The sequence below is a fragment of the Corvus brachyrhynchos genome, unplaced genomic scaffold, assembly GCF_000691975.1.
Source record: "Corvus brachyrhynchos isolate BGI_N302 unplaced genomic scaffold, ASM69197v1 scaffold255, whole genome shotgun sequence".
Classification (NCBI taxonomy): domain Eukaryota; kingdom Metazoa; phylum Chordata; class Aves; order Passeriformes; family Corvidae; genus Corvus; species Corvus brachyrhynchos.
This window is the reverse complement of record NW_008238358.1, coordinates 1,270,555-1,294,445: the sequence shown is the minus strand read 5'-3', so window position 1 is coordinate 1,294,445 and position 23,891 is coordinate 1,270,555. Positions and strand designations below refer to the sequence as shown.

Sequence of the window (23,891 nt, the reverse complement as noted above, 5' to 3'; positions counted from 1 at the left end):
GGAGCTGGGAGATGAAGGAGAAAGGCTAAGAACTATTAGGGACTCTCACCACCAGGCAGAAAAGGGGAACCTTAGAAATTGAGGGGAGTGGAAAGGGGTTCTGCTTGGGGTGGCAGGAGAATCTCCTCTCAACCTACCCTACCTCCACAGATTCCCTTATACAGTAGGTATGAGGCCCTGGTATCCAAGGTCCAAGGAAATGAGGACGAGGGAAATAGAACATGGATTTTGGGATGGAAAAGTTGGCTAGGGCAGGGCAACCTATCTGCTGCATCATGGCATCCTCAACTAAATAAAAACGTGGTGAAAGGTAATTGGTGACTCCCTTTGGAGATGAATGGTGTGCCTGATATACTGACTAGACCATGCCCATAAGGAGGTGTGTTGCCTCCCTGAGGCCCAGGTGAGATATATCACCAAGAAACTTCCCAGCCTGGTATGTCTCACTAGTTATTATCCACTACTGATTTTCCAGGTAGGCAACAATGAGGTACCAATAAGGGACAATTAACAGGCCTCAGGGCGTTGGGACAACTGGTCAAAGGGATGTGGAGCACAAGATGTGGTCTTTTATGTGCTGCAGATTGCAGGAAATAGAAAAATCATGCAGATGAACACCTGGCATCGAGACTGGTATTACCAGCAGAATTTTGGTTGTTTTGGTCATGGGTTGGCTTAAATGACACCAAGACTGCTGGTAACAAATGGGATCCTCCTGTCTCAAAGGGGAAAAAGGCTCTTAGCTCAGGAGTCACCAGGACTTATTAAAGAACTTTAAATTAGGTTTGAAGGGGGATGGGGACATAGCCAGGCTTGACAGTGATAAGGCGTCAGAATGGGAGAACTACAGTGACCACTCTAGTAGGAAAATGAGGCTTAAGAGGAAATACCTTGATCAAGCACAAGCAGCCAAAGGCATAATCATAATGTAGGACCATGGGGCATCCCTTTGCTCCCCTACTGCGATATTGACATAATCAAATTCTTCCATAAAGTGCCTGTACACCAAAACACTCAATATGAGGAAAAAAGAGGAGAATCTAGAGATCTGTAGGCAGGCCTTTGGTCTCCCTGCAATTACAGGTGCAGTGGGATAGCTCACATGACTTGAATATTGTCATGAAGGGCTGCTTGCACTTTAGGAGAGACAGATCAGGAAGGTGTAGTGGCACAGTTGCCCTCTATGTGAGGCAGCACTTGGGATGTATTGTACTATCTCTTGGGACACATGATGAGCGTGTCAAGAGCTTATGGGTCAGGATAAAAGGGCAGACTAGTTGGGGTGACACTGTTCTGGGTGTTTGCTACAGGCTGTGTGATCAGGAGGAGGAAGTGGATGAGACCTTCTACAGGCAGATGGAAGCAGCCTCAAAGTCACAGGGCATGGTTCTTTTAACTACTCTGAAAAGCAGTGCAGCAAAGCACAAACAGTCCAGGAGGTTTCTGGAAAGCATTGATAACAACTTCCTGAGTCATAGATAGTGGAGGATCCCACAAGGAATGGTATACACCTCAGCCCTCTACTAATAAACAGGCAAGGCCTTGTTTGAGATGTGGAGGCTGAGGATAGCCTTGGCTGTAGTGACAGTGAGATTGTGGAGTTTGGTATTGGATGAGGAGGAAGCAGGGTAGCAAGTAATATGGACTCCAGGAGAACTAACTCAAGCCTCTTCAGCGATCTTCTCGGAAGAATCCCATGGGAAGAGGCCCTACAGGGAAGAGAGGTCCAAGAGTGTTGGTTGATATTCAGTGATCATCTTCTCCAGGCTCAAGAGTGATGCATCCCATTGAACAAGAAATCAGGCAAAGGGGACAAGAGACCTTTGGGGTAAATAATATATTTCTGTTATTATTCAAAGTGAATCAGGAAGTATGCAGGAGATGGAAACAGGGGGAGGCCACTTGCAATGAATATAGAGATGTTGTCAGAGTAAGTAGAAATGAGTCAAGGAAGGCCATGGCCCATCTGGAATTAAATCTGGCCAAGGATGTCAAGGACAACAAGAAGGGCTTCTTCAAATACATCCATAACAAAAGGAAAGGCAAGGATAATGTGGGGCCATAACTAAACATAACGGGGAGCCTGGTAACAGAGGATGCAGAGAAGGCAGAGTTACTAAACACTTTTTTTGCATTGGTCTTCACTGAGAAGGCCAGCCCTCAGGAATCTCTGACCTGGGATACAAGGGTAAAGGAGTGTTGGAAAGAAGAATTTCCCTTGGTCAAGGAGGATTGGGTTAGAGAACACCTAGGCAAATCTGGCATCCACAAGTCCATAGGTCCTGATGGGATGCCTCCATGGGTGCTGAGAGCTGTCGAGGCCATTCACGATCATCTTTAAACATGGCAGTCAGGAGTGTTGACTGAGGACTAGAAAAAAACAAATATCACCTCAGTCTTCAGAAAGGGCAAGAAGGAGGACTCAGGGAACTCTGTCCACATGGATGACAAGAAGGTAATCAGGAGTAGCCAGCATGGATTCACTAATGGTATATCATGCTTGACTAACCTGATTGCCTTTTACAATGAAACAAATACCTGGATGAATGAGACATCATCTACCTTGACTTCAGCAAGGCTTTCAACACCGTCTCTCACAACACCCTCATAGGCCAACTCAGGAAGTGTGGACTGGATGAGTGGGCAGTGAGGTGTATCGAGAACTGGCTGGCACAGGGTCTTGTTGGAGGCCTTGGTGTCCCCCAGGGTTCAATAATGGGCCCATTATTCATCAATGACTTGAATGAAGGGGCAGATGCCTCCTCAGCAGGTTCACTGGGAGGAGTGGCTGATCCCCCTGAGTGCTGTGCAGCCCTTCAGAAGGACCCTGACAGGTTGGAGAGATGGGCAGGGAGGAGCCTTTTGAAATTCAACAAAGGCAAATGCAGGGTCCCACACCTGGGGAGGAACAACCCCACGCACCAGCACAGGCTGGGGATTGCCTGCTGGAGCAGCTCTGCAGAGAAAGACCAGGGGCTCCTGGTGGATAACAACTGCCCATGAGCCACCAGTGCCCCTGTGGCCAAGGAGGCCAATGGGATTCTGGGGTGCAGCAGGAAGAGCACTGCCAGCAGGTCGAGGGAGGTGATCCTGCCCCTCTGCTCAGCCCTGGTGAGGCACATCTGGAGTGCTGTGTCCAGCTCTGGGCTCCTCAGCACAAGAGAGACACAGAGCTCCTGAAGCAAGTCCAGAGGATGGCAGTGAAGATGATTAAGGAACTGGAGCATCTCTATTATGAAGAAAGGCTTAGGGAGCTCAAGGTTGGAGATATTCAAGAACCACCTGGACACAATCCTGTGCCATGTGTTCCAGGGTGACCCTGCTTGAGCAGGGGGATTGGGCCCCATGACCCACTGTTCTCCCTTCCAACCTTACCCACTCTGGGACTGAGTGAAAAGTATAGACCAGACCATCTCAAAGCTCTAACCATCCTGAGGGATCACCACTTGGCTATCTGGACATCGATTAATGTGAAGATATCTTGGTTTTCCTACTACAATTGAGTTACTTTCCAATGTCTGCAGTAGGGAATAGCTTCAGTGATATACTATCATTTAATTCCTGAACTGCTGGGGTATGATACATTTGGTATGGAAAATACATGATGTGGTTGTTGATTGGGTAATTAATAACATACAGCTGTAAGTTTTTTCCAGGCTAGAAACATATTTGTGTTGCAGCTCATTTCATTTGTTCTGTGTTTGAGTGAGTTCAGATTCTAGGATGATCTTGAGGTAAGAAGTGTTTCTAATAGAATTCAAGGTTTAGTGCATTTGAGAGGGTTTCCTTTACCAGACCATAATTCTGCTGATGGTGGTTGCTATATTGTAAAGTATTGATGTCTTGGGATAATGTTTTAGCAAAGTCAGGGAAATAGAAGCAGTAGGAATCCAGCTCTGTGAGTCACTATCAGCATTTAATATTCATACCTGCATATTCTAGGAACAGGGGCCATCATTCATTAAATTAGTTGCCCAAATGAAGCAGGTAATTGATAAGCTGTTAACTTAAGGATGGCTGGAGCTCTTTTTGTCATCAGTGAAAAGGTATTGCTTGGGAAGAGCATTATGATCAGGATAATAATCTGAAAACATTCAGCGAGTGTAGGATGAAATCAAGCTTCTAGGTTTTGTTCCTCGCTTTTTGCCCCTGTTTTTCCTCCTTTCTGCTGCTTCTCACATCCTCTCACAAATAAGTTTTCAATCTTGTATTTGCACCAAATAGTCATGATGTTGCAGACTGACTACCAGGCATTTGCGATCAGATGCTGTGCAATGAGTAGCAGAGGAAAATTTTGAGGGAGTAAAGACAGAGTTTAGTTGCCTTACAGTGAATTTATCACTGACTTTTAGATATGCCTCTCCTTTCCTCTTACCCATCCTTGTGAAATCTTGGAAGTATCATTCAGTCTCCATCACGGGTAACAAGTTTTTGATAGTACTATTAGATAAAGTTCAACGTTATTTTTAAATCAGTTTTTGCTGGATCTTTGGATAAAGCTGAATACAAATAATTAAAAGATGTTTAGGATGATTGGACTATGTGGAACAAGAGACTTGTGAAGGACTTTTAAAAATATTAGAGTGTTCTCTAGTAATAGGTAAAAGCAGCTTAAATTAAATTTACTGAGGTTTTTGTATGATTAAGTGATCTGTTTCATAGAGAGCTGTAGCAAGGAAAATGTTAGACAAATGTTACAGATTCCAAATTAGGCACTAAGGAAAACATAGGAAATGAAATAGTGACAGAAGCTTGCTGTATTGTCTGGTGTCCTGCTGAACTACTCCGGCATGCATAGAGGGATGTTGGAGGTTTCTTTACAAACGTCAAGTGATGTGGTAGGTTACTTAACAAGGGCTAATGCACAGCATAATTATGTTAAAGGAAGCTGGGAAATACAGAACATTGAGCAACTCTGTTGGGTGACCAAGTTCAGCTTTATATGAAGTCCAAGTTCGTACTGAGGTAGCCCTATAAAGCAGTTTTGACTGCTCTGGGTAAGATTGCCATGAGCACTGGGAGCTTTTATGTCCTGTGGTAACAGCCCCCTCACTGCTTTTCTCACAGTATGGGCAAAGACAAAACCACATTATTGACATAGAGAAGGGGCAAGTCTGGTGCAGATGTCACGGATTAAAGTGAAAGGATAGTAGAAGCACACAGGAACTGCTTGCCTAGGGGACCAGGGAAGTAATACCAAGTCCTGTCCTAAAGACAGGAATCATCACAGGATGATGGAAAATTCCAGACAGGAATCTGGGACCTTTAGAAGAATTTCTTCTGTCCAAATCTTGACGGGATGTGCCAGTTGAGTAGAGTTCTGATCTAAGAGTTCTGAATTGACTGATGAGAATATGTGCAAGTTGGAAAAAAAGATTGGGCAGAAAATCTTTTCTCTAAAACCTTGAGAAAGTTAAATGTAAAATGATTATGTTAGAAGGCCAGTAGTGGTGTGGTTTTTTCCTTACACTGGTTCTTCTGAAGTTAGAGGAGGAGTATTAAACAAGTTATCATTCTGTATTGTTCACAGTTGTTACAAATTTATAGATTTTGGGGAGTTATGCTCAGGATGTCCATCCAAAGCTGAGAAATAAAAGTGACAGACATGTAACTGAGAATTCTGTATTTCTGGTGAACAAAAACAGAAGCACAAATGTGTAACTTAGGTACTGGAGATGAATGCTGGTATGAAGACAATTGTCAGTGTTGGTGCTGTGACATTTTTATATTTGGCAATTAGGCAAATTGTATTGACTTTAATATCATGTAGTTACATTCCAGGAAAAATTTAAACATGGTGCATATTGGGATTGAGATTGATAGTCAGTTTTCTGGCTGATGTGATTCCTCTCTAGCCAGTGGTTGGTTCTCATCAGTGAAAGGGCATCTGAAATAAAGGCAAGTATACTTAGGTGCTACTGTTTCTTCGGGATAATAATTTCTGCGCTTAGTTCTGAGGTCATACTTCTGTTGATTAGACAGCATGATACCTGAATGCACAGGTGTGCTCTGACTGCTGAGGAAACATCTGTACTGTTGGCACGTTTGCTGACAGTTGCATTGATACTGCATGTCCTGCAGCTTAGGTCCTGGAAGTGATACCTCATTAGGGAAGAGGAGGATTGGCCCAGCTACTGCACTCCTTGCATGTGGCCTCTACTCAATAACTTAATGTGAGAATTTGACACTCTTGGAAGCAGCAGTCAGTCATCTTTCAACTTGTACTTGTCTGTGTGCTTCCTTTTCATAGTTTTTTCCTATTAATTTTTTAATAGTACCGTTTCAAAGAGTAAAAAATGTCCAAATGACAAGAAACAAAAGCTAATTAATTGTCTTACAGTTATGTGGAGAAGGAAAAATGGAATAAAAGCGAATGTGTTGCGTAAGTTCTTTTGCACTAACACCTTCCATGAACACTTTATTCCATAATAGGTCTCCTTGTCCTTGTTTTATTTTTTAGGTGTCCCAAGATAAATATTTCAAGCAAAAATTTGATTTTGTTTGATTTTATGATTCTAACCTGCTTTAAAAAAGACAAACAACCACACCCCCTTCCCCTCTGCCCAGCAACAGACAGCCCTACAAAACTGCAGATACAGTGTACAGTAAAAGGAAGTTCTTTCTGATCTTCCGTAGCTGTGGATGCTTGACTTGACAGTCTTGTAAACAGCACTCTAATCTAGAGAAAATCTTGGGATTAACCCATACCAGAAAGAAAAACAGAACAATCAAACCTCTATGGAGTAAAAGTATGTTCAAAGGGAGTTAACACAGAATAAGTTACTGTGCTTTCAATTCTCACCTTCGCTTTTGTTACACCAGCTTTCCTCTGTAGACAGGTTTAAGGAAAGGATAAATTTTTAAGGATGAAACTCAATTTTCAAAGGGGAATGGGATTTAACAGTACAACTACCATTATAGTTTGTGAGCTGCATGTAAAGATGTTGAGAGTTTTATGGCTTACATTTTTAATGCAGCAGTGTATAAATGTCTTTTCTACATTCTGCTGCAACATCAGTTTTATATCATGTGGAACTAAGCTATTTTACCTTCTCTTTAAGCATATTCCTAGGTATCATTAAAAATAACATTTTAAGCCAGATCTTGTGACAAAATGTCAGCTAAATGCACTGTTGATTATAAGGCTTGTTTCTTCAAGCTACTTTCTGGAAAAGAGGACTATTTCTTGTCGTACACATCTGTGGATACAACTCATGCCAACTTTTCACCCCTATTTTCATCCTTGTTTTCTCCAACAGAAAGGAGAGCCAAACTGCAGTATTTTTTCTCCAGAAACCACAGAGCAGCTGACCTTTGAGATTCCTCTGAATGATTCTGGCTCTGCTGGACTTGGTGTGAGCTTGAAAGGCAACAAATCTCGAGAGACAGGAGCTGATCTTGGGATTTTCATCAAATCAATTATTCATGGAGGTGCTGCTTTTAAGGTATGGAAGAAGCACATCAGGAGATGAATGTGTTAGAATTCTGTCATTTCTGTGTTGAGTGCTGAATTTCACTTGAGAAACATCCTAGGAACGAACACCTTTGTCCCTCATTCCTTTGGGTGAACTACAAATCTAACATTTTGTCCCATGGTTTCTGGGGTTGTGTGTGGTAAGGTTTGCCAAAATGAAGTGAATTGTTGCAAACTGCAGGGAACATTTGGATGCTGCAGGAAACGGGGAAGGGGAGGAAGGATAAGGATGGGTAGGTATGAGTAGAGGCTGCCTTCCAGCTTCTCCACAGCCTACAGAAAAAGTTTGATTGGCTCAGTGACAGAGAAGTTGATATCTACACTGTGCCTGTGGATTGAATTGGTAATATTAAATTGGTAAATGACAATATTATGAGTTGTTCTGTTCCTTCTAAGCACTGTACAAACACTGTTGTGTATTTTATGTTTAAGAAGTATTTGAATTATTTTCTAATCTTTAGGAAATCTGTTGACTGCATTTTTTTCCCCTAAATAAAACTTGGAAAGGGTAACTTCTCTGAATTTGAAACAAATTACTTAATCTTTCAGGGCTAGTATGTTTAACACCTGTAGAATCATAATGTAATTTTTGTCTTTTATCTCAGCAATTCCTTGCAGTTCTCGTTTCTGTAAAAATACCTTTTAATTCAGCATTATGTAAATTGCTCTACTGACATCAGCCTGCTGAGTAAGACAATTCACAGCATTAAAACTTTAATGATCATCTATTTACAGCAGCTAGTAAATAGCAATAATCAAGATTTTAGGTTTCATGAGAATGTTAAACAGTTCCCTGCTTGTTATTTACCTGTCCTAGTCTCACAGTTATTCCAAAGCTTGGATCTTCATCTGATTGGTGTACACTAGAACTGATTTAACACACATTTGGCCAAATTAGGGCTGGATAAACTCAATTTGTGTGCATGTCTGCTGCAGAGTATGACACATTTTACTGTGGAAATGAGGCTGCCCTCTTTGTTTTCCCAGCTCCATGTCCACACCAATTGCAGCGACAGTGCATTGCCACAGATAAATACCTTGTTTTGAATAGCCAAGCTGTGGAGCCATATTCCTTATTAGTGGGCTGGCTGCCTGACTTGTCACGTCACAGACACATTAAACAACCTTTTCTAGCTCTGTATGTTTGCTACTCTCTACTCCCCACAGTGACTCACTCCAGAGCAGTTAATTTTGGCTGGAGATGGCTGCAGACTACTAAAGCAGGACTTCTGTGCTCACCCCTAAGTAGACCGGCACAGCAGTCACCATGACTGGGAGATTATTTTGTCTTGTGACAGCCTGTGGTCCTGTGACCTGTTCTCTATTCTAACCTTTCCATTATAATCTTTCCACCAATTAGACCTGTGTTGTGGTAATAGATCTGAGTGTAGGCTCCAGAGCAAATGAGACAGTAGTTGAGGCTCTGGCTTCAACCAGAACTGTACAGAGAATCTTTCCTGCGTGTTGTGTGCAAGTGCTCACAGAACGCAGGCATTTTGGCAGTGTTTTAAGACTCACGGTCTGCTGTTGTGTAATGCATGGAGAACAGCTGTCTTTCTTCTGTCTAATGACCTTTTTATAGAACACAACCTAATCAGTGGGTATTAACAATTAATAAAATTTCTTGTATCAAGTTAAAGTCTGCATATATTTGTGCATAAATATTTAAAGATGTCCTATTGCCCTTATTTTAAATCTCTTCTTGGAGCAAGTTTTGAAATAAAAAGCCCTTCTTTCCAGCTGGTAGTTGTCCAGAGTGTTTTCCCATGCTATTCATTGTTACTCTCTGAAATGGATTATTATGGATTAAAACATGTGCATTTGCTTTTCAGTGTACAGTGTTTTCTTGGGAAACTGTCACAGGAGGAAATCTTAATGCTCACTGACATGAGAATTCTCTCACTATTTCTCACTTCTGCATTTAGAATTTAAAATATTTTCGATACTGGTGTATCATGCTAATGTAAGTGGGAACTTTATCCCCTTGTCTATACTGTCACTGCTTGTACTCAGAAGAAGAAATGTAATACATAGAATTTCAACATATTTGTTTCAGTGATAAAGTAAATGCTCAATCCTTCTAATGCTGTATAAGGTTTCGATACAGTAAATTTCTTCTGCCATGTGTTTTTTAGAATGAAGAGTAAACTATGAGATGCAGACCGTCTTGGTTACTGTTACTCGTTATTGGCTTGAACCAAGGTCTGAAGAGAGGCTAACATTTTAAAGTTTTTTGATACATTAACACATTAATCTAGCTCTAATGTGTTAGTGGCATTGCAAAGTGCAGTAGCAATTTTTTTAAAAAACCATAATGGAAAATTTAAGTATTTAATTCTATCTTTTATGGTTTTCTTATTGTCCTAGCTAAAGGTTTTCTAAAATGTTAATGCATGTAGCATCATACCTGCTACAGTACGACTCAGTCCTATTTACTGCTCTGCCTACAAAATCAAACAAAATAAAAATGCCTTTAAAGTTCCAAGTTTGTATTCTAACACTGTATCCCGCAGGAATAAAAGCAGTTGCTTTTGCTGATTGAACTATTATGTCCCTTCTTAACCTCCATAATTTTTGAAGTATCTATTTTTTAACATCCCTAAGATAAAGAGGTTACTAGAATACTTTGTATTTGTAATTATGCAGAGCCTTTCATGTGAAGAAAAATAACATTTGACTGAGTTTAAATGCATTGTCTTTCCCCATAACTTTGGGGATTTCAGCTTTGTTCACCTTGAGATATCTTGGCTTTTCACTTAGGATGCGTTCCTGAGGATCAGGTACTTGCAGTCTACTACAGCTGAAATGAAACAGAGCCATTACAAGAAATAATGGAATATTTTTTTATCTGTGTGTTTGTTCAAAGCAAACATGGTGTAGCTTGAGCGTCCTTGGTCCTTCTGAGTTCTGTTACAATAAACATTGCTCATTGTGTGCGATGGATGGGGAAATTGGATAATTCCAATAAATGCCATCAGGGCATTTCTGACAGAAATGCCATTGATGTGACAAGGGAAATAGCTTATTGTGCCTTGATTAAAAACATAAGTTCTTGAAGATCATGGCATTATATCTTCCTGCTCTACTGTAAAAAGTGGGAGTATTGTGAATGGCTGTGAAAATATGGCAGCCATGTGGTGGTAGATTCTGCCCCTTGCTGTGAGTGTCCATGAAAAACCCAGCATTTTTTGAATAAGCGAGGGAAGAATAACATCGCCCTCTATTAGAATAGCTCACTCACAGTTCCAGAGATGGCATTTGAAAACTGTTCTGCTGAAATGCCAAATGTTGTTTTCCTACTCTAAAGCCACAAAGAAACCTACCTCTCAGAGATGAAAGAAGAAACGTGTTAAAACAACATTTAGCTTGTTTTGAGCCAAGCAGATTTTCTTGCAGTTCGGGTTTCCAAACCAGGCCATAACACAAGGGATGCGAAAATCTGTGTTTGGAAACTGTTTAGACGTTGGGATTTTTTTTCCTGGTCTCTAAAAAGGCAAAAGGTTTTTCTGTGAAGTAACTTCTGCCTGTTGTGTGAAAACAGCATTCACCTGTCTTCCAGCCTTTCTTGTACAGGTGACTTAGCAAGTGTGGTTGATAAACATTTATAAATGATCATCATCTTTTTTCTTCATCACAGTTGAAGTGTCAAATTCAAGTTGAATTTTTCACTTAAATGTTGCACATAACAGAGTGAGAAGAAGGGAGAATGCATCAAAAGAAGCCCTTTAAGAACTAATGTTATTAAAATATAAATAAATACAAAGTCTCCTAAAAAGTATTACAAGGCAAATTAAAAATTGGGCCAATACAGAGCCTTATGAGGCTCAGTGATTCATTTAAAAGTGCATGCTGTGTTCAGGACGGTTGCATACTTAACAGCTGTAGTCGTGACAAGATGCATTTGGCATTGTATTTGTATATACTTTAGAAAGGAACTTTAACAGATATTTATACATGGTGGGTTTTTTCCAGAAAGGACAAACAGTATTCCAAGAAACTTGGCACCACTGGGGGAGGACATGAGGATGTGTAAAATTTTCAGAGTCTTACAGAAACTCACAAAAAATAAAATGTTTTTTCCTCAAACTCCTGTTGATCTGAATAGCTCCATTCATTTCAGCAAATTTTTATAGAACACAGAGGAATTACAGCACGTGCAAATAATAAATGTTTCAGTTCAGCAATGTTAACTCTTGTCTCCCTAAACTTTAGCACTTGTGATGGCTTCATTTGTATGTAGAGAAAGGGTTAACTTACTGACTTTGGCTGTATGTACAACTAAGTTGGCATAAAATATTCAGCAGAGAGGTGGGAGAGATTTCAGTATCACTTCTAAATGGCATCTCTGTTTTCTATCCTCCATTCCCACACCCTACCTAGAAAAGTTTTATTTCACTTCATTTTCCTTCACTGAGTGACTCATCTCCTAATTATTTCTTTCCATCTTCTGGTCTATCCCAGTTTATTTTGGATTTTTTTATATACTGTTTTTTCTTCAGCCTTGTGGTTATCTGTACTTTCCTGTAGTAATGATGATACCCAGTTCCAACAAAAATAACACTTAATAAAGCTGGGTGTGTCACAGCTACTGTAACTCACTCAAAAATGACTTAGGCTTGGAAGCAATAGCAGAATAGTTAATTGAACATCTTAGTTGCAGAAAAAAAAATAGAAATCAGTATATATGTTTTGTATTGCTCAGATGCATGAAATATGTAAACAGTTTGGATGAGTGCCTTGTGAAGAGTTTGTGCTGAGCCTGTGAATGAATCAGATTCATCTTAACCAAGCACTGCATTTCTGTGCAAGATCTTTCCCTGTTATTACTTCTTCACCGCCTTACATGGGATGTCTTCAGTTTCTTACTCTTTCTCCTCCTTTTTTGAGGTCTGATGCCAGCCTGATAATTGTGAACTTGACAAGCTTTCAAAGAAATTTCTGTGTCTCAATTAAATAGACCTTTTTTTCTTGTTAAAGAGAGAAAAGTCCGTGGCATGTTCTTTTATGAAAAGAAATAAATCACAGATAATAATGACAACAGCAACAGGACTCCTAAATCACAAAATAACACTGTCCACTGTAATTTTATTACACTCACAAATGTCAGTTAACTTCGGCAAATGAAGGTGAATTACTTTTTTGAAGCATAGGTTACTTGATATGGCTCAACCCTAATTTTGTTATTGGCAGCAGTTTTGGATGTTGTAATATAGGGACAGCATTAATTAGTAAGGATGTTTAAGTCTTAGTGACCATGCTGTACTGAGGACACTGGCCCATGTGATGGCATGGGAATTGTGACAAGATATGCACCAGTAAGATTGTAAGACAAAATTTTTGGAGCTATTTCTTACCAGATCTTAATAGCAGATAATAATGCATGGAAAATAGGTTGTAGTACTGCTTTGTGGTTGCACTGTGGATACTAATAGTTATGGCGTGGACCCTTTAAACTAACAAAAAGCTGCTCTTCCTTTTTTTGGGGGGGACGGGGTAAGTGTGGTTTTTTGTGGTTTGTATTATTTTGGTTTTGCATGTTTGGTTTTGGGTTTTTTTAATTATTAATTTTTTTTAACTGGTACAAATAAACTTCAAATGCAAGAAAAACAGCTGTCTGTGCATGAACTTCTGTTTGTATTTGCACTATGGACTCTTTCCAAAATGTAGCAAATAGAGGAAAAAAATTGCCAATTATTGGACACAAAGTTATTTCTGGCACTGTCCAGTCTCTTATTTATTGAGTTATAGGAGCAATGTCTGATTGTTTGCATTGTGCTTTCCCATATGTAACACCTCTGCTTAATACCTCTTGATTTTTTTAAAATCCTCTTTGTTTTTTGCTCTAGGACGGTCGTTTGCGAGTAAACGATCAGCTGGTGGCAGTGAATGGGGAGTCGCTCCTGGGCAAGTCAAACCACGAGGCCATGGAAACCCTCAGGCGCTCCATGTCCATGGAGGGGAACATTCGGGGGAGGATCCAGCTGGTTGTGCTCCGCAGGCTGGAGGTGCACACAGAGGTGAGGCAGTAAATGCATTTCTTAGGTAAATGTCTTTCCAGTCCCAGTGGTTTTGCACATAAGAGATGATGGCTGAAGTCTCAGTCACAGAGAGCTTCTCCTGGCAGAATTCGTTCTCTCCTGGTAAGGGGACTCACGCAGTGTTTCTGGTTGAGATCTCCTGGTCTTGCTCTTATTGTTGAGACTAGGCTAAAATTGGCCTCTTATTTTGATTCAACAAGTATTAGAACAAAAGAAAATGTGATTCCAAGAAGAGTTAGTTTAGGATTAATATATTGGTATAATCTTGATTATCTGCTACCTCCTCAAGGAAATTGCTGGGATACAGGCAACTTAAATTATTCTGATTTCATTTGTTGTTATAATCAGAGACCTTAGTGTCTTAGTGTGACTTAGATTTTACTTTACTCTTGCTTTTTCTGTTTCATTAGTACTTTTTTTGTGTGTGTGTGTGTTTTTCTGGAGCTGTCTTGCCTTTTTTTTTTTCCTTTTTCCTTTTTTTTGACCTTCAAGGAATTAAATACTTTACTTTTCCTGGTCAGATGAAGATCCCTTCAGGATGGGTTTCTGAGTTGATCAACATAAAATCTATTTAAGTAAGGTAATAAAATAAGAAAAGAAAGACATTTTTAACTATTATACTTTCTAGACATCATATAAATTGATGTTTGCCAGTCACTTCTTATTTTGAAAAAGATTGGTTTTATGATCTCCCTTGCTCCCTCTTTGATTTATGCATGCACGCACATATGCACACTCTTTTCTCATCTTTACGTAGATAACATACATGTATACTGGCTGCCTTTTCTACTCACCCTGGTTTTAATTTTAACTCTTGAGTAAATATTTGAAAAAGTTTTAAGTATCTGTAGAGTACTTTAAAATAAAAGTACGTACAAGTGGATTTGGGGTGTAAAAGGTAGTAATAAATCTCATTATAGAAATCCAAGATATTATTTCAAGCTTCTTATTTAATAAGCATTATTGGAACATTTTAAAATTACAAACAGTCATGTTTGTGGGTATATTTGCATAAAATACCAGAGGGAGGAAGTAATGCAGGTGTCTTGTAATTTAATCAACTCTTAAATATTTTTCTGATAATTTTCTGTTTAATTTATTACCATCATTTATTGATTGAGAAATAGATTTAGAAATATATTACTTCCCAGACATTATGCTGTAACTTTGTTGGGAGGACACTTTGGAAATGCCTCATGATGTCAATTGTGCCAGGAAAATATGAAAAGTATCCATTAGCAATTCTGGAATATGTTAGAGGAAAGCACATTTTTGCTTTCCTTTTATGTGTGACAGGATCCTGCTGTAAGGAAGAATTATGAAGTATATGGTATATTTACTGTGCACTTTTGGGATAGAAGATAGCTCACCTTCAAAGAAAGTTCACTCCTGCGAGTTTTCTTTATTTAACTAAAGCCACTTCGTTTAAAAAAGCTTCCAAGCAAACATCAGATTGACCTAGTAAAAGTATGAGGCTGTTTTTTATAGTTAAGTGTATAGTTTTGAATATTATCCAGATGTATGAAGGAGGTAAATAGTCTTGACTCATGCCCTATGAAGAATGCATAATGAGGTCTTGATTGAATCAAATTCATTTTAGACAGGAATTAATTTTTATAGGGTAGTCTTTGCGTTCAATTGTAATTCCATTTGAGTCTGGAGACTGTAGCAGAAATGGGTTGTTGCCCATTCTTTCCTTTCCCCAAACCAGCTACCCAAGCACTGCATCTCAGCTTGGCAGAAGGAGAATATGTTTAAAAATGCATTATTGTTTTTATTGGGCAGGACACTAATGGAGGTCATCCATGACAGCTATGTTTTATAAGCTGAATACTTGAATTGGGTTGGTTACTGATCAGTTGTTGGGATATTGATTGTGTCATTTATCAAAGAGCCAGAAAAGCAGATTTGTTGTTGCTGTTAGTTTAAGGTTCCTTATCCCACTGTGTCTCCAATGGATAGTTTGAAAAAGTAGTAAATGTGGATTTACAACCTAAGGAAGCTCATGTAAACTAAGGATTCCAGTTTCAAGAGGAAACACAGTTGTCAGTGGCTGTGTGGTGTGTGTTTCTGTATGGAGGTTGAAAATAGCCTTTTCAATTGGCTGATGCTGCACTGAGGAGAAGAGAAGTTACATGTGCTGCCTGTCCACTAAGCCTGCATTTGTAGCCATATTGTCACTGTGAGCATGCCAGTTATGATTTGTGTTCTGAGGTGCAATTTTTACATTTTATTATGCTTATTTTCATTGTTTTTATTCTATCATTATTTTATTACACTTTTTTTAATTGTTACGTTATTTTATTTTTATTATTAAGCTTGAAAGATGGGTTTCAAGGAGGTATAACATGCTGTCCTTCCTTATGTCTTGCTTTGCAGGCAATCACTTGCCAGTACATTAAACCTCTTGCATCATTTTAAAAATAAATTACGTGGGCTAGATACATGTATTTCTTCTGTAGATGTGACTATGGAATTAAAAATATATATATATTTAGTGTAACATTTGCTGACATAATGAACATGCAGTTTAAAAATAGAAGCCAGTTGGATCCCCCTTCAAAAAAAACAGATACAAAATCACAGAAAATATAAAGGTTGCTTTGAAAACTAGCCATAATATTCCCCTGTGTGGGTTTTGGTTTTCCCTGAATAATGAGTACAGAAATGTCTTGCTGGGTCTGTCCCAGTTTTAGAAACTGTGATTTTTGTTTATATTTTTTTTTCCCAACTTTTTTCCTTTGAGCAACTGCTCAGGAGAATAAATTAGGCGCTATTGCATGTATGGGGGGGTAGAAAATGTCGCCAAAGAAAAGCTGACTAGAGGTGTGACAGGAGTTTGTTTAGCTGCTAGCCAGAAGACCTGCATTTGGGAGTTTGGTGTAACTCCTTACTTGCAAAACTGTTCTAGTGTGTGATCATCAGAACATATGCACTCAGTCTCGGGGAGAAGGGAACCAGCTGGCTGGCAGAAAAATACCATTGGCATTGCCCATGTTCTTGTGTTGACAATGTCACAAGCTGCCCTCCCAGATGGAGAATTTGAATAAAGCCAGTTGTGGGTCATAAAAAAAAAAAAAAAAAAGGTCTTCATTTTTGTGCATCATTCTTAGTGGTTGTTATTGCTTGGATATTGTTCTTATTTCATGGTCAGCAAAACCAGACAGCAATTTTGAAGAGCTCTCTCAAGTTTCTCATTTGAGAGGAGGCAATATACAGTGAACACATTATATCACACTGTGTCTGTGCACTGTGTGCAGTGATGGATGCTCTTCTGCATTGTTGTATGTGTAAATTTTGTGTTGCAATGTGTGGTTCTGTTTTTCCCTTAGGAACGCTCGGACCAGGGAGTCTTTCAAAAATCAGCCTTTGATGGGAGTCATAACTTCACAGCTGCTTCCCGCCGCAATGATCCCATTCTCCAGCAATTTGTAACACGCAGTCCTCAGGAAGGAATAAAAGGTAGTCTCTACATATCCTTCTCTGTGCTGAGACAGAGGGCGCTTTGTGGTTTTGTTTCCTGAAATCCACTGCCACCAAAAGCAGTTAATTAGAGTAAGTGCACACTATGTTACTTTGAGGCTTGAAGATCCAGCGAGGGTGGGAGAGCTGACTCAGAAGTTGTGAATGAGATTCCTGGCACAAATTCCAGTTTAAGTAACAGTTTCTAGCTCGCTGCCCCAACACGTAAGGCTGGATAAAAAACAAATGATGAGTGCAAAATATATGTTGTCAAAATGTTTATTTTCTATATATCTTTAATGAGTGCAATGATTTTTGCATTTAATTTTTAGATTATGTCCTAGGTTATTATAAGCTTAATTAATTTATACTAAAACATGATGTTTGAAAAGTACACTTGCTTATTTTAGACTTTAAGGTAAAATTTGTTCAAAGGTTAGAACCATCCCTTAATTTACAAATTGGAATTATATTAATGAACTCATTAAAAAGAATTAGGTAATTGTGTAAATTGTGCAAAGAAAGCCTACATGTGCGAGCATATAGAAGAATACAAGTAAGAGCGTTTAAGGCCACTTCTTTTCCTGTCTTTTTTCATTTCTGATGGCGTACTGTACTATCTGTCCAATTTGCTCCTGACTCAGCAAGGTACTAGTTATTTGAAAAGTTTAAGTATTCAAGATGGTCTTGACCCCTATCCTTTTAAGTGTGCTCTTATTCTTCAAGCCAAGCACATGGTTAAATACCTTCCAGTAGGAAAAAAAGATTTTCTTTGATGTAGTTGAATTATGCATGATTTTTCCCACTTTCCTAGACGACTGTGGAATCAGGGTAGCCTGCAAAAAGTAATTTCATAGGCTGCTGTGATGACTGTGTGGGGTAGTTTTAATCAAAACCAAAGAGCCCTTATCTGTAAAACTCAAGAGAAACTCCCATAGAATTTAGGGGTAACTTATTTGTGTTGACTTCAATATTTTGACAGTGTGACTCCAGGCAAAGAATTAGATATAGTCTGAAGCATTTTAAATATTCAAAGATCAGATCCTTTGTTTAGATCTACCTTATGTTTCTCTTGTATGGAATTTACACTCATTCTGTAGTTTCAGGCAAAAAGGGTCCAATCTTTGGAGCTGTCCTGCTCTGTAGAGTTAGTCATTAGCAAAGAAAAATCAGAAAGCAGAAAATACCTTTAAATGCTTCCTTAAAAACCATAAAAGCAAATGCTCTGAAACCATTGATGCAGATGAATGGCAACTGCTAACCTGTCACTTGAATTCAAAACAAATTATGTGGAAGAGTTGTACTTTCTGATAAAGATTCTACAACTGCGGTCAAAAATCAGGATGACTAGTTTGCAGCTGAGTCATAAAATCATTTTAAATAGGCATCTTTCTAATTAAAGAATTATGGTAAAGAGGCATTATAGCAAAAAAAACGTGGTGGCCTTAGAATTCTGAGAATGTGTTGGATGTGAAAAGGAAGCTTTGGAGTGCTGCCGGTACAGGGAGGGTTTGGTATGGCTGGGTCTTCACAGCCATGGCCATGACTGGAACTGGAGTCAGTGGACAAGATGATGAAGACGTTGCTACCACTTACTCAAGGTATCATTGTATTGTATTGCGATTTCTGTTGAAGATTTGGCATTTGATGAGTAAAATTTCAGTGATCTTAATGGAAAACTGCACAGGCACTTGCAGCAGGGCAGCTGTGGGACAGCTCTGATACAAAATTGTTTTGGTGAAGTATACTTCAGGCTTACACTAGTGTCACACATTGCAGAAATATTTCTCTTATTTTGAAATCATAGAATTAATTATTTTTGAGCTAATGCTCATTCTGCTTTCCATATGAGCCTGTCACTTATTTCCTCCCATCACTGGTTTAAAATTTTTTTTGCATTGTTTTTTACAAAGTTTTGTCCTCAGTGTTTCAAGGCATCTGTAAGGGTGAGACACTTTGCCTGTGCACAACCCTCTTTTATCTCAGCTATGAGATTTGTGTCTTTTGGTTGTGTGTCTAAGTCACAAACTTAGTGAGCTTCTTGTGTCAGGCTGGAACAGATCTTTATATGTGCTCACAGTGTGCTATCCACGTCTTGAATGTAGAAGTGCAGTTGGTACATTTTTGAAAAGAATAATAAAACACAGAAGAGATTTTTAACACAATATGGGATCTGATGTAAGAATTTAATGCAGGAGCTGTATTACATTTCATAAAATGATACTTCCTTAATTAATGTTTTCTAATAAGTTATTTCCAGTACCATTCACTGCTCCTACCAATAAAATTCTTGTAAAAACTCAGCAAAAACACACTGAAGCTTGGCTTGCTAACATTGCTGTCTTTTTTAAGAGTCTTTTTTATTATACATGAGCAAGAAAAAATAATGTCTGGGGAAAAATGCTTATAGCCAAAACATTAAATTTTGTCTTGTCTGTGGATATTTAAATAAGGGGGGAGGGGGTAGTGAACCAATATTGAAATGCCAGTGTTTGTTCTATTTTTGCATGAATGATGCTTGCTGCCTTCAGGTCCTCACTTCATTTGCTGCCAAGCTGTTGCACGGTGTTTTTTAGAACAACCTCTTTGAGAATTGATACATTAGTGCCAGCAGCTTTACATTTCTGGTGTTGAAAGATTATTGGAATGTGTTTCATTAGAGGTTCTGATATATTTCTTATAACCCTATGTTATAAATAGTTATAGGAAAAATGCTGTCATCTCTTGGGTTGAGTAGTAAAATAATCAAACTTTCTCTACTACCAGAGACTGCTAAATTCTCATGGTTGTACAAGCACCTCTGTTTTCATACATCTGTGGTAACATCAAGATAGAAAATTAAGAAGTGACATATTTAATTATTTAGATTTTCCTTGTAAATGCTGCACATGTCTTACAGACAGAATCAATTTTTACTCTGCCTAAGTTTCTCTCTTTTACTCTCTGTCTGTTTAATATCTGAAAATTAAATACATTTTGCTCAGTGCTTAGATTTATCTGGATCTGTTAAGGTCACTTCCTGAGGTTTTGAATATGGAGCCAGTGACTGCTCCTTAGGTTAAATTCTCTCATTTTCTGGCTCCTGCTCCCATTTTACTGGGAGCTGTAATCCCTTGTGATCATTTCTGATTCACTAAGGAAGTCTGATGTTTTTCTGTGTGTACCCTTTTTTTACTGCAAGGAAAATGCCAGTGGTAACCCATGATCTAACAGCCTTGGTGAAATGATGACCCATTACTGTGAGTCTAAGTTACTATGACTACACAACATGGTCAGTCTCTTGCTAAGGCTATAGGAGTCTGCTCAAAAAGGCTAACCGCACTGTAAGTGTGGTGTGGTTTTAGATTTTTTTTTTCAGTTTGTTGGGGGTTTTGTGGGATTGGTGGGTTTTTTTAGGGTTTCTTGATTGGTTGGTTGGGGGTTGGTTGGTTTTGGTTTGTTTTTTTTCCATCAGGCATCTCTTTCCTCTTTGGATAGTCAGTGGTTTAGGGACCTACTGAGGTTCTCTCTGGGCCATTGTGCCATTGATACATCTCTAAATTTCAGTACATTTCTTAATATTTTTAAGTTTTGTTTCCAAAGCATTCTCATGGAAATCAGTTCTGTGAAAAACACTACTTTGTGTTTGTCCTAGGTGTGCTGCTAGATAGTTAAACCGGTTGCCTTCTGTTACTGTGTATGAGCCAGCAAGAGCTTCCTTTTCACCTTATGCATAGCTTCTACAATTCCATAGACTCCTCTTGTGTCCCCATTCATTGCTTCTTTCTCTAAAGAATCCTAATCCCTGGGCCTTGTAGAAATATTTCTACTTGTGTCCAACTATCCTTGCTCTCTTTTCAATATCCTTCTGAATTATATTACATCGTTTTTCAGAGAGGAAGAATGAAACCTTAGGTGCTACTTAACAAGGCACACCATTAACTATTGATTTCTAGTTGGGGTTTCTAGTTTGGACTTTCTTGGACTTGTAAATTACTGTCTCCCTTTGACTTCACTAAGCATATATTCAAAGAACAATCCAGTGCACATCTAGTGGACTGTTCCAGAGTGATAACAGCCTTTTTGTATGTCTCAAGAGTTTTCCCCTACTTTCCTGTAGACTCACTGCAGTCTGACAGGGAATTTCACCTGCATTCTTATTAATGTCCTGCAATCTTTTTGCAGAACTTCCTAGTCTCCTTCCTTTTGGTAGTTATATTTGGTATCACACTGAACCATATGAGTTCCTCTTTTGTTCTAAATTCTTTTTCCTGTGAGAACTCACCTTTTACTTTTCATTTGTTTCCTGTTCTTGTGTTCAAACCTGAAGGAATGGGATCACAGTGCAAGAAGCCTGTGTGTGTGTGTTTGGTAGCATACCTGTATTTTACATCCAACTGGCAATCACTTTTTAAAGTCTAAATCAAAACTTTTCTCCTCATCTGCTTATCCTCACTTTCTTCTGATGATGCTCACAGTTTTCCTGAGATACAGGGTTTGAGCTATTTCTTCTGATTCTCACCTTTAGGAGGCTATCCAGCCAATAGGAATTTTATAGGATTCTTGAGCTAATAGTGTGGGTTTATGGGGGTTGGGGTTTTTTTGGGTTTTTTGGGGGAATTGTTGGAGTTTTTTTCCCAATATTTTTTTGTTTGCTATATCTGTGTTCTTTTCAAATAAATATAATATGTTGCTTTCTCCTTTGATCCCTCCTTGTCGACCCTTTTTCTCTCAGGTTAGGCTAGTGCTTTCACACAGGACTGTACAAAAAGACTGCCAACATTTCATGCAACAGAACAGGTCATATGAAAGTGTGGCATGTCATTATTGTTAGATTGCTTACCTGCCATTAAAACCCAAGGAAGTGTTCATATTTCCTGTTAAGTTTTGGAGGGGTGAAGACATATTCTACATTGAAAAATGCAGGGACTTTTTCTAGGATGATACCTTTGAGTTGAGAAGTGAATTTACAGGCCAATAATGAACTGGCCTACAGTGAGCACTGCAGTCTTATTAAATATTGCAGGTATTTAAGTGTTGTTGCTTAGCAAATCACTGAATGGTTTGAGTAGTTTGTATTTGTCTTTGTAAAAAGTAATTTTCTAGTGTTAGCTGAATGCTGTTGTAAAGGTAAAGAAGGAGTTACCGTGATGGTAGGAAAGTGAAGACTGTAATTAAGAAATGCCACTTTGTTCTCTTGCCATAGGATAACAGAAATTTTTCTTCCTCTGAGGTCTTTGCTGAAAATGTGGTTCTCTTCTGTACATGAAAGGTGATAAATGCTCCCCATCAAAGGGACTGAAAGCATGAACCTACAGTCAGTTCGGATGCAGCTATGGAGAAGTTAAAAATGGAGTAAAGCACTCCACTAAAATGGAGTAAAGCAATTTGTGCCTTGCACTTAACTTCACTATAAGTACAAAGTTTCCCTATATTTACCTTTAATTATATATATGCAAATCTGAAAATCAGCTCTTCAGGAAAATCCCAAGGGGTGTATTTTCTGCTTGGTGTGATTTTAATTCTAGTTTAGTTAGTTTAGGGATTTGAATAATATGTGATTTACTTCAACATTGCTTGAGGCCTTCCAGTCATCAGTCAGTGAACTGGTGTAATGTAGTTGCTTCTGCAGGTTATTTAACCCCTTTCTAAATTTTATTTCAGATTTTCCAGTTTCTGATCGTGGCAATGGTGAAAACGAAACCCCACCACCTCTCCCACCACATCCTAGTGAGGATCTGCTGAATGAGGATTATAATCACAGGTTGGACTTCAGCTCTTCTTAATAGTTACAGCAGTCATTGCTCAGTAATGGTTGTGATAACAATTCTAATTGATTATAAAATGACCTTTTTTTTTTTTTTAATTTGTACCACTCTCTTTAGTCACCTGGAAGATATTTTAATATAAGCTGTGAATGTTATTTTAGCATTTAGTGTGTCAATCATTTCAGTTGTGCATAAGCTGCTGTATGCCTGCTATCCATGATACCCATCTTGTGTTCAGTGAAACAAAAAGAATCCCAAAGCAAAATCCCAATTAAAAAAAAAAGTTAATTTAAAACTGGACCATGGGTGCAATGTGTAAATACAGTGTGAATTCTTGTAAAGCTCTCAAAGTCTAAGCCAAACACAGTTTGTAAGGAACTGAATCTCCTTATGTCACCCAAAGATATTCTTGAGGTTACAAAATGAATTTTTGGTAAGTCTGAACACTGAAATGGGTAGGAGAAAAATTAATGAACACTTCCCCAGTTCTAAAGGTATTGGGTAGATTTTTCAGATACTATTGCAAAGCCTGGCATGCTTGATAGCAGGTACAAGCTTTAATTTCCTTAGTAAATACAGAAGTCTGGAGGTGCAGAAAAAAGTGTAAACATGTTGAAGTTCACCATGGCTCATACTCTCTCTATCTCAAGTAGCACAGGATTCAAATCAAAGGCATAATTTCAACCTCTTCTGATGATGAATGCAACCAATCCTGATCATGATGCTGAAATGCAATGCTGAACATTGTTTCTTCATTTACTCTGTATTCAATTTTGATAGTCGTGCATCCACAGCAATGATATTAAGAACGTATGCATTTCAGCTAAAAATTTAGCTATGTGTCTGTCCTTGTGTGCATGAGTGAGTAAAAACACCCACTACCCTTAAGTGATTGGTTGCATGTAGTATCAAAGAGTAGGTACATTTTATTATGCATACCTTGAATTCTTCATACAAAACTTTCATAACTATTTTCTTTTTGCTAACACAGAGTAATTACACTAGAATAATTTTGTTATTTCTGGTCTCCCAGGCAGGTATGTATGACATGATAAACAAACAAGTCTACTCAGATCAATGCAATATTCTGCATTACATTCTTAACTGCAGTTGTTTGTTAGAATCTGTTCCTAATTTTTCCTTCAAGCTAGGAGAAAAACATTCTCTTAA

At 38.6% G+C, this 23,891-nt stretch overlaps 1 protein-coding gene across 1 annotated transcript in view; it reads left to right on the top strand.

Annotated features, from left to right (window-relative positions):
• PARD3B (par-3 family cell polarity regulator beta) overlaps positions 1 to 23,891 on the top strand; it is a 382,717-nt gene that overhangs the window by 177,501 nt on the left and 181,325 nt on the right. Inside the window, exons 11-14 of the mRNA XM_017735561.1 lie at positions 7,260 to 7,445; positions 13,321 to 13,491; positions 16,845 to 16,974; positions 22,618 to 22,717. Coding sequence (XP_017591050.1) covers positions 7,260 to 7,445; positions 13,321 to 13,491; positions 16,845 to 16,974; positions 22,618 to 22,717 — 587 coding nt within the window. The remainder of the gene's footprint in view (positions 1 to 7,259; positions 7,446 to 13,320; positions 13,492 to 16,844; positions 16,975 to 22,617; positions 22,718 to 23,891) is intronic.